The 10,785-nt window shown below is 50.0% G+C and overlaps 1 protein-coding gene across 1 annotated transcript in view; it reads right to left on the bottom strand.

The window, feature by feature from the left end:
- Nucleotides 1-401: 401 nt before the first annotated feature.
- WDR73 (WD repeat domain 73) overlaps nt 402-10,785 on the bottom strand; it is a 74,559-nt gene continuing 64,175 nt past the window's right edge. The window contains exon 8 of the mRNA XM_085623351.1: nt 402-713. Coding sequence (XP_085479477.1) covers nt 478-713 — 236 coding nt within the window. The 3' untranslated portion in view covers nt 402-477. The remainder of the gene's footprint in view (nt 714-10,785) is intronic.

Raw genomic sequence — 10,785 nt, 5'->3', positions numbered from 1 at the left:
TGCCACATGAGAGTAGCGAGCCACGAATCGGCTTGTCACAAGTTATTTGCATCTAAAAAATGTGTCAAGTCAAGTTATCCTCATCGTATTCCAAAAATCTTAATGTAAGTGTAACTTCACAGTTCAGTGTGAGCAATAACATGCATGAAAGTAAGTCACACAGGCCACCACCGAGTCTACTATGACAGGAGTTAAATAGTAGTGCAGCTTGCATTGTACATTTAAAAGCAATTCAGAAGACCTGGAGTAACAGTAATACCATCAAGTGAGGACAGTGCAAGAGAAGGAAAACTCGGACACTATTGTAAACAGAATGAAGCCTCTTGGCGAGGGAAATGCGGTGGAGTGAGACTTGGCAGATGAATTAATGTAAATGAAAAATAAATGATTCATCAACAGACAGATAGAAAAAGATTTTAATTATAAAAATGTACACTCAAAGTAAAAATAATATCAATGTCCATCAATAAGAAAGTCTCAGCAAGCACTTCTGCAATCAACCCAGTCCCACACATGCAAAGACCCATCAGTAGCTGCTGATAATAACGCTCTTGGTTTCCAGGGATGCCAAACATGGGTTGTAACTTCTGGAATGTTTCCATCTTCACTCCTACCCTCAATGGCATGCCCTTTGTGCACGAATAATGGCTGCACCTCTATTCCGGACACATCCCAGGACTTTGTGTCATATACCTGTACCGTTCCATCCACTCCTAAAATACAAAATATTTGTGTTAGTTTGAGAAATGTATAAGCCAGTAAGCGGGCTCAATAATGGAAGTACTTGTTCCTGACATATGCCAGTGATGTAAAGGTTGTACCATTACACTTGGTTATAGCAACAGTTATAATCGTAGATCTACAGCAACCTCGCAAATAAGAAGTATTAAGAGTTATATAAAAACAAGATATGAACATCCTCAACCCATTGTTCAATTTAGTTAGCTACTAAGTTTACTAAAGAAGAGGCTGGAAATCATATGCTTCGAGTACTTAAAGAATCATCTAAATCAATACATCTTCTCTTCTTGAACTAACCTCATTGAACTAAACCAGACAACTTAAAATACAATATAGAACTCAGCTAAGCTCAGTAGTTACTTAGAATTTTGCCATGGCTCTGCGTTAAGTAAACATTTGATTGACAGCCCCATGACAGAAAATGAAATAATATTACAGTGTTTAATATTCTTTGAAGTGCGACAGCAGGACTCTAAGAATCTTAGTGCGAGTGTTTAGAATGTACTTCTACTGCAACTGTGAGAAGTGTAACACCAGGGATCTAGGTGCAGTGGTGGGGTAATCATATCGCCCGACGCCCGAACCATGTTGTTTTTATTGACGGGCAAGAAGATTTATTGTCTATTATGTCCGACGGACAAGTAGACATTAATCACGTTAAAACAACAGGCTGTGGGCACTCTGGGGCTCACAGCCAATCCGAAGCTTGCAGAGAGCCTTTGGCGGCATCTCATTGGCTAGCAGCCCATGACTGGGCTCTAGCCAGTGATTGGCTGGGGGAGTGAAACGTCACTCAGCTTCTGCAAGCAGTAGTCTGTGGCCGCCACGAGGCTTGCTTTCAGGTAAAATAAGCAGTTTTGCCCGCTACAGCATTGCTATTATTTGAAAGTGTGAGGTTGGATGCTCGCATAAAACTATACTGTACTTGAATTGTGTGATATTGTGACGGAGGTGCTGCGATTTTCTTTTATATATATATTTTTTAGCAACCGTGCGTGGGTAAAAAGATTAATTAGTACAAAAGCCTAGGCCTGGCCCACCTTGGCGCCTCAGAAGAGGTTGTCAAAAAAGCGTATCGCAAGCAGGCGCGCTGCGCTACCACCGCTTCATGGTGATTGCAGAGGCTTCAGACGTGATTAGTGACCCCAAAAAACAAGAGTTCTTCGACAAGTACGGTGAAGATAATTATGAAGGGCGTGGGTGCCGGGCTTGGTGGACCCAATGGCCGTCATTCAGTTACACTTTCCACTGCGATCCTCATGCTATGTTTTAGGCCGCAACCCTTTTGACACGTTCTTCAGTGCACGGAACGCAACGAGCGCATGGAAGTTGATGACCCATTTGTCAGCTTTGGGATGGGCCGTCAGTGGATTCGGTAACGGGTTTTCGCCGGGTGCGGCTAATCTTCCAGCCATAGGCAACAGAGACTGGCGATGCAGGGGCTCTAAGAAGGGGTGAAAACGCAATAAAAGCCTTGTTAAAAAGTGAATCAATGGTCTTTGAAAGACGTGTGAAGTACTAAGGTGCGACTGTGTGCGTGCCCGGGTAGCTGTCTCAGCTTTGGGATGGGGGTCGGTGGATTCGGTAACGGGTTTTCGCCGGGCTCGGCGAAGACATGATCACTTAATGTATTAAAACGGGTTTCATGTTACGTTTTTATCTACTGGGCCCGACCAAAGTTAGTCTCGGTGTGTGTGAAACTTGGGGTTGCATTTTGGAAAGATGTTGTTTTTTCACTGATATACAGCGGGGTATCATGACACTGTGCACCGAGGGTTAGGTACTTGTAAAATATATTTTAAAAAATTAAATCCGTATTCTTATAGTGCACTTCTGCATAGTGGATAAATGTTTGTTAAACGCAAAAAGCCAGACAGCAGAGGCGCAAGTAGAACCACATTTCGGGGGGTAGGGGGCGGCGGCTAATCTTCCAGCCATAGGCAGCAGAGTGGCGATGCAGGGGCTCTAAGAAGGGGTGAAAACGCAATAAAAGCCTTGTTAAAAAGTGAATCAATGGTCTTTGAAAGACGTGTGAAGTACTCAAGTGCGTCTGTGTGCCCGGGAAGCTGTCTCAGCCCGGGCTGACACACACAAGGGGAAGGGAGTGGGGGCTGAAGCCCTATGACCCCAATGGGCATTGCGCGCCTGCCATACAGGGATACCATTTCTCCTAACTCACTGGATGCAGCTGAGTGAGGGGTGTTCTCAATGAGGTGGGAAAGCACTTATTTGTGAAGTGTCAAAGTCGCTATGGATTAGTTACTTACCTGTAATCCTAGTTCTCTTCCAGGGGTATCCTCATCAAAGTCATAAGCATTAGAATATTCCCGCCCATGTGCGGGATCCCGGAAACAGTATATTATATGTGCCCCACATATATATATCCATACATATATACGTATATGTATACACAAGCAATTGCAGCCCCTAAACCCTAGAGCTGAACCATGCTGTAAGTAATTTCCACTACACATAAGAAAATAGCATTATAAACATGAGAAACAACATTATAACTTGTTTGGAAACTGTTTTAATGCTTAGAAAACAGCAGAAATTCTTAGAAAACACTGAAAGCATAGGAAGCTCCCAGGCTGCATTGCAAATACCCAGTCTAAAAAGACTGAAAAGCTAACTCATAGCTGCATAGCAAAAAACTGACACCGTGCCTTTAAGGCACACCTGACCCCCACCTTCCCATCATGCCTCAGGGGTGGCAGTTAGGTCAGTTGTTCTTTGCGGAGACTGAAAAGTCATGGCACAAAGAAAAATAATAACCTCTGAAAACTAACACACCTTTGCCCGGGGAGGCGGGAGGGTTGCTTATGACTTTGATGAGGATACCCCTGGAAGAGAACTAGGATTACAGGTAAGTAACTAATCCTTCTCTTCCAGGGGATCCTCATCAATAGTCATAAGCATTAGAATAGAATAGCGAGCCTCACCTCATCCCCCTGCGGGCAAAGGAAAGAAAAACAGAGAAGGAACAGAATGCTCAGATAGCTCAGCTACCCAAACAGGTTCCTCAAGGAGGCTTGGCCTACTTGGGCATCCGCCCTGGAATCGGATTCGAGGCAGTAGTGCCTGGTAAAGGTGTGGACCGATTTCCAAGTGGCCGCCTTGCAGATCTCTGCCATTGGAACGTCATGCAAGAAAGCTACTGTGGCCGCTTTCCCCCTAGTAGAATGAGCCTTAGGGGCCAAAGGTAAGGGCCTTTTCGCCAGCTGGTAGGCTAGGGTAATGCAGGAAACAATCCATCTGGAAATGGATCGTTTAGCCGCTGGGAAGCCTGTTCTCATGGCGCCATAGTTGACAAACAGCTGATCCGTCTTCCTAATGCTTCTGGTACTGGCCAGATAGAATTTAAGTACCCTCTTGAGGTCTAAGGAGTGGAGCGACCGCTCAGCCGGGGTCGCTGGATTCGGGAAGAAGGATGGCAGAGAAATGGACTGATTAATATGAAAATCAGACACTACCTTAGGGAGAAAGGATGGATGTGCCCTTAAGACCACTTTGTGCTGGTGAAAAACTGTGTACGGTTCTTTAGTACACAGAGCCTGGATTTCGCTTACTCTGCGTGCCGATGTAATGGCTACCAGAAAAGCGACCTTCCATGACAGATGCTGTAAAGAGGATTTGTGGATCGGCTCAAAAGGTGGGCCCATCAACTTGGATAACACTAAGTTCAACTCCCACGGAGGCGAAGGGTTTCGAACAGGGGGGTAAACTTTTTTCAACCCCTGCAAGAAGTCCTTGACCACCTGCATCTGGAAAAAAGAAGGTTGACTTGGAGACCTCCTGTAAGCTGTAATGGCAGACAAATGGACCCTGATGGATGCATACTTCAAGCCTGATCTAGCTAAGTGAAGGAGGTACGGAAGGATGACGTCCTCCTGCCCCTTTGTAGGATCATGGTGATTCTCCCTACACCAAATGAAGAACCTCTTCCACTTAAACGCATAAGACGCTCTTGTGGAGGGTCGCTTCGCTTCCTTGAGAATATGCATGCAGTCAGGCGGTAGACCTAAATGTCCGTATTGCAGGACCTCAGGAGCCATGCTGTTAAGTTCAGTGAGGGAAGGTTGGGATGCAGAATCCTCCCGCCCATCTTGGACAGCAAGTCCGGCCTGCAAGGCAGCCGCCTGTGAGGTCGAACTGAGAGATGAAGAAGGTCCGGGTACCACCACTGGCGCGGCCAGTCCGGAGCTATGAGGATCATCTTCATGTCGGATCTGAGCAGCTTGGATACCACCTTCGGAATCAGAGGCAGGGGCGGAAAGGCGTAGGCAAATGTCCCTGACCAGTCCATCAAAAGAGCATTCCCCCTGGTCCCTGGACGGTGGAATCTGGACGCGAAGGCGTGGCATTTTGAATTTTCGTCGTCTGCAAACAGATCGATGTCTGGACGACCCCACCAACGGAACAGGTCCGCCACCACGTCGTCGTGCAGCACCCAGTCGGGCTGATCTTCGAAGTGCCTGCTGAGTGCGTCTGCCTTGATATTCAACTCCCCTGGAAGGTGTACTGCCACCACCGAGAGGTTCCGGGCGAGCAGCCAGTGCCAGACCGCCTGCGCCTCCAGGGAGAGGGGGCGTGACCGAGTCCCGCCCTGTTTGTTCAGGTAAAACATGGTCGTGGTGTTGTCGGTCTGCACCAGGACTGAGTCGGTCTCGATTGCTGGGAGGAACGCCTTTAGAGCAAGGTGGACTGCTCGAAGCTCTAGCATATTTATGTGGTAGCCCTGTTCTTTTGCAGACCACTGACCTTGTATTTGGAGGCACCCCATGTGGGCCCCCCATCCTTGTAGCGATGCGTCTGTCACCACCGATTGCACCGGAAGTGGCTGGTGAAACGGGACTCCCACCAACAGATTGTCCTGACGAGTCCACCATGCCAGGGACGATTTCGCTACCTGGGAGAGAGAGATTCGATCCCCCCAACGGCCTGTGGACTGATCCCATTGGTCCTCCAGAGCCTGCTGCAAAGGTCTCATTCGCAGTCTGGCGTGGGGAATTAGAAAAATGCAGGACGCCATGGAACCCAGCAGAGATGCTACCTGCCGAGCTGACGGCCTCCGCATCTGCTGCATAAGCCTGCATTTCCTCTTCATTGAAGATAGTCTCTCCTCCGAAGGATACGCTCTTCCCGCGCTTGTGTCCAGAACGGAGCCAAGGTAGTGGATGGACTGAGTGGGCTGCTGCACGGACTTTGCCATGTTGACGTGAAGGCCGAGAGCGTGCAACTGTCTCAGACAGATTTGGAAGTCTTTCTTCACCTGCTGCTGGGATGGAGCGTTCAGCAACCAGTCGTCTAGGTACGGGTAGACGAAGAGACCCTGCTTGTGTAGGCAGGCCGCCACCACTGCCATACATTTGGTGAAGACTCGCGGAGCCGACTTGAGTCCGAATGGGAGGACTTTGTACTGGTAGTGCTTGCTTCCAACCACAAACCGCAGGTACCTGCGGTGATGTTTCGCTATTGCAATGTGAAAGTACGCATCTTGGAGGTCCACCGAACACATCCAATCTCCGACTTGCAGATGTGGACATATTTGGTGAAGCGCCAACATACGGAACTTCTCCTTGACGATGACTTTGTTTAGGAGACGAAGGTCCAGAATCGGCCGAAACTTGTGCTCTTGATCTTTCTTGGGCACCAGGAAGTACCGGGAGTACACTCCTTTTCCGACCTGCGAAGGAGGAACCCTTTCTATGGCTTGTTTTTGCAGAAGGGCCCTCACCTCCTGTTGGAGCAGTTTTAAGTGGTGAGGACGGGACCTCTTTGGCGGGATGTCTCTGGGGCGCGCTCGAAAACGTAGCGCATATCCATGACGCAGTATATTCAGCACCCAGCGATCTTTTGTGATGCTGTCCCACTCTGCTAGATGTTGTGACGCACTTCCTCCCACTGGAGTGGGCAACGGCCGTAGAGGAAGCCACAGCTCATGACTTTCCTCCTCTTGTGGTAGTGGAGGACTGTTGCTGGTGTCCACCTCTGCCCTTGCCAGACTTTCCGCCTCGAAACTGGGTTTTCCCTTGGGGCTTGCTCTGAGACCACTGAGGGGTTTGAACCCTCTGTTGAGGCCCCTTGCGTTGGGTGGGTCGAAAACGGCGCTTGAATTCCTTTTTCTTCTCCAAGCCCACGGCTTTGAGGGTGTCCAGCTCAGTTTTCATGCGCCCCATCTCCTCATCCGTGTGAGTGCCGAAGAGGGAGTTGCCAGAGAATGGGAGGTTTAAAATCCGTTGCTGTGCGTCTGGCTTGAGCCCTGTCAGTCGCAACCAGGACGACCTCCTGGCGCAGACGCCGTGTGTGTAAGAGTGGGCTGAGATTAGCGCACCATCCGCCGCTGTGCTAATCGACTGATTAGCCACCAGAGCCCCTTCAGTAACAATCTCCTCAAAGTCCTTTTGGTCCTCCTTGGGGAGCTTAGACTTGAAACGCTCCATCGAGTCCCAGAGAGCCCTGTCGTACCTGCCCAGAAGCGCCGCCGCGCTGGAGATTTTGAGGGCCGCAGAAGAGCAGGTCCTGCGTCCCCATGAGTCCTGGGTTCTGCTCTCCTTATCTGGAGGGACGGAAGAGGAGGCCGACGCCGTCTGACCCTTTCTTGCAGCTGCTACTATGACAGAGTCCGCAGGCGGGTCTGTCTTCACAAAGACGGGGTCAGAGGTAGCTGGCTTGTATTTTTTCAGGATACGAGCCGGAACGGCTTTGACGGTCGCCGGGGTGAGAAAGGTGTCCATGACTGGTTCCATGATTCCTGGGACCAAAGGCAGCAGCGGACGAGAGGCAGACTTTTGGTGAAGTGTTTCAAAAATCACCGACGTGGTGACTTGGGGGACTGACATCTCAATCCCCAGCTTCTGTGCTCCCCGCTGCAACACCTCCTGGTAGGTGTTGATGTCGTCTATGGGCGAGACCCTGGACACTGGGCTGCCCGAGAGCGTGGGTGAATAGTCCTTGATGGATGAACTGGAGGACGAGGAAGAGGACGATGATGGAGTCCTTCTCCTCTTCCGGCGATGATCACGAGCCCGTGACCCAGGTGAACGCTCCTTCCGTCTGGGGGAGCGCGATCTGCGTCGCCTGTCGTCCGGTGCTGGCCTGGGGGGACTAGCTCTGTCCACAGCCGCCACCAGCCGTTGCAGCGGAGAATCATGCACTGGACTGATGTATTCCCGCATCCTCCTTGTTGGTCCGGAGTCCTGCCAATGATGTGCTGGCAGCAGCCATCTGGGCGACAGATTAATTGTCTGAGTCTGAGGAGAAGACCTACGGGGTTGAACTGTAGGTTCTCGTGGATTTGCCGGTCGTGGAGAGGCCCCTGAGTGGGAGGAGGAATGGCGAGACGCCGACTCTGTCACCAGGACCACCGACCTGTCCGAGGCCTGTCTCGACGTCGAGCGCGGTCTTGACGTCGATCCGTGGTGTCGTCTCCTTTCTCGCCGGGACTCTCTCGACGTCGAACGACGCCTCGATGTGGACCGATGGCCATGTTCAGTGGGCGAAGCATGCCGCCTCGACGTCGAACGGCGATGTGAAGCCGACGACGGAAGCCTTCTCTCCCTCGACGCCGAACGCCGCGGGGACGCCGGCGGAGATGCTGCCACTCTCGACGTCGACACGGATGCCAACCTCGACGCCGAACGCCGCTTGGAGGACGACGGCGGAGGATCCTGTTGTCTCGACGTCGAACGCCGATGGAGCCTCGACGACGGAGGGGATGGTGCCCTCGACGACGGAGGGGTGACACTCCTCGACGCCGGTCGTCGCCTGGTTGACGACGGCGGAGGGTCCATGCTCCTCGACGCCGATCGACGTCGAGATGTCGACGGCGGAGGGTCCCTGCTCCTCGACGCCGAAGGGTTGGCGACGGCGGAGGCTCTCTGCTCCTCGACGCCGATCGTCGCCTGGTTGACAACGGCGGAGGTTCCCTGCTCCTCGACGCCGATCGTCGCCGGGTTGACGACGGCGGAGGGGTGGTGTCTCTCGACGCCGAACGTCGCCGGGTTGACGACGGCGGAGATGCTCTGGATCTCGACGCCGATCGTCGCCGAGTTGACGATGGCGGTCTGGACTTCGACGTCGACGACGTACCTGCTCTCGACGGCGAGCCCGCTGTCGAAAGCCTCTTTTTCGAAACACGACCTACCGGAACATCTTTTCTCAGCGCCGAGCCCGACGCTGAGGCGGAAGGACGAGAGGACTTGCTTCTAGATGAATCTCTATGCCTCTTGGAGCCCTTCCTCACCGGAGATCGGCCTCTGGATGGTTGTGCCAGGCCATGAACGCGAATTCGCTCTCTGTCCTTCAAAGTTCTTTTGGACAGGCTCTGGCAGTGAGTACATGTCTTGGAATCATGATCCTCCGGTAGACACAGGATACAGACCCTATGAGAGTCAGTCCTGGCCTTCTTCTTGCCACAGGCAGGGCAAGGATCGAAAAGAGAAGGCATTTTAAGATGGAAAAAATGCCCGAAAATGCCTAAAAAAGGCAGCCTCTTACTGACTTAGATGTAAAACGTCGAAGTAAGGGAAAAAACAGTTGAAAAACAGACAAAATTTTCTGACAAACTCAGAAAAAAGTGGAGCTCTGTTGCCAGGATCCTTCCAGAAGGAGCCGGAAAGAACAACTGACCTAACTGCCACCCCTGAGGCATGATGGGAAGGTGGGGGTCAGGTGTGCCTTAAAGGCACGGTGTCAGTTTTTTGCTATGCAGCTATGAGTTAGCTTTTCAGTCTTTTTAGACTGGGTATTTGCAATGCAGCCTGGGAGCTTCCTATGCTTTCAGTGTTTTCTAAGAATTTCTGCTGTTTTCTAAGCATTAAAACAGTTTCCAAACAAGTTATAATGTTGTTTCTCATGTTTATAATGCTATTTTCTTATGTGTAGTGGAAATTACTTGCAGCATGGTTCAGCTCTAGGGTTTAGGGGCTGCAATTGCTTGTGTATACATATACGTATATATGTATGGATATATATATGTGGGGCACATATAATATACTGTTTCCGGGATCCCGCACATGGGCGGGAATATTCTAATGCTTATGACTATTGATGAGGATCCCCTGGAAGAGAACAGATGTTACTGGAAGGGGAGAGGTTTTAACTTTACCATCCTGTGCATGGTCTTTTAAGAGGGTTGGAATGCTTTCCTTTTTTAAATCCTTTCATCTCTGGTAATGTCCATTTTCAGGGCCTTTGTTTCTGTGGAGCTTCTGAGAATCGTGGACCGTGTCTCTGTAAATCTCGCCTCTTGTAAGTAATCTTCTTAACAGTGATTAAAATATTTTTTTAAAGCATTGCTAGAGTGTTCAAAATGTTATTTTTTCGAGCAGATCGCTCTGAATAGAATAGAACTGCTGTGACGGACCGTGTGTACTGGGATACACCCTTGTGGCTGTAGGAATCGCGGGCTCCCATCGACCTCATCGCTGCTATTGGAGCAGTGCCTACTGCGCACCTTTCCATTGGTGGGAAGAGCAGATTCAAACTCCCTTTCACACCAGACGTGTGACAGAGATGCCAGATTGGGCAATTTCCCTCACAAATGGGTGATATTTTTCCCATGTGTGCGAGAAAATACTCAATTGGCCAGTGCCTTCTATTTTTCAAGCTTAATTTGGCTCATTGTGCACATTTTTTTAAGCTGCGGCGGCGCCTCAGCACTGCAATTTATCATTCTTGAGCTGCCAGGCTTGCAAAAAATTGTAAAAGGACACTGGCATTACTGGATAATGGGTAAGAAGGTACCCTAGAGGGAGGCGCAAAGGTGGCATTGCATTTGCGGGACTCACTATGATGATTATGTTTTGAGGAGGGTCCTGTCAATCTGGAACAGAGGCACGATGCGTAAATTGCACCATTCTCATTGTTTGCTCAGACCCAAAACGCCATGGCAGGAATTCAGACCCAGATCTGAATGTGGGGGAAAAATATATTTCTTTTGAAAAGTGAATGTTGTTTTCCATAGAACACAGTAGCTACCTCAATGTACTAATAATATCAAATTCTGCTATTTGTGATGTTGCAGAATTCTTCATGACACAG

Source organism: Triturus cristatus, chromosome 8, assembly GCF_964204655.1.
Source record: "Triturus cristatus chromosome 8, aTriCri1.1, whole genome shotgun sequence".
In the NCBI taxonomy this organism is placed as follows: Eukaryota; Metazoa; Chordata; class Amphibia; order Caudata; family Salamandridae; genus Triturus; species Triturus cristatus.
Note: the sequence above shows the minus strand (reverse complement) of the source record. Positions and strands in the feature narration are given on the sequence as shown.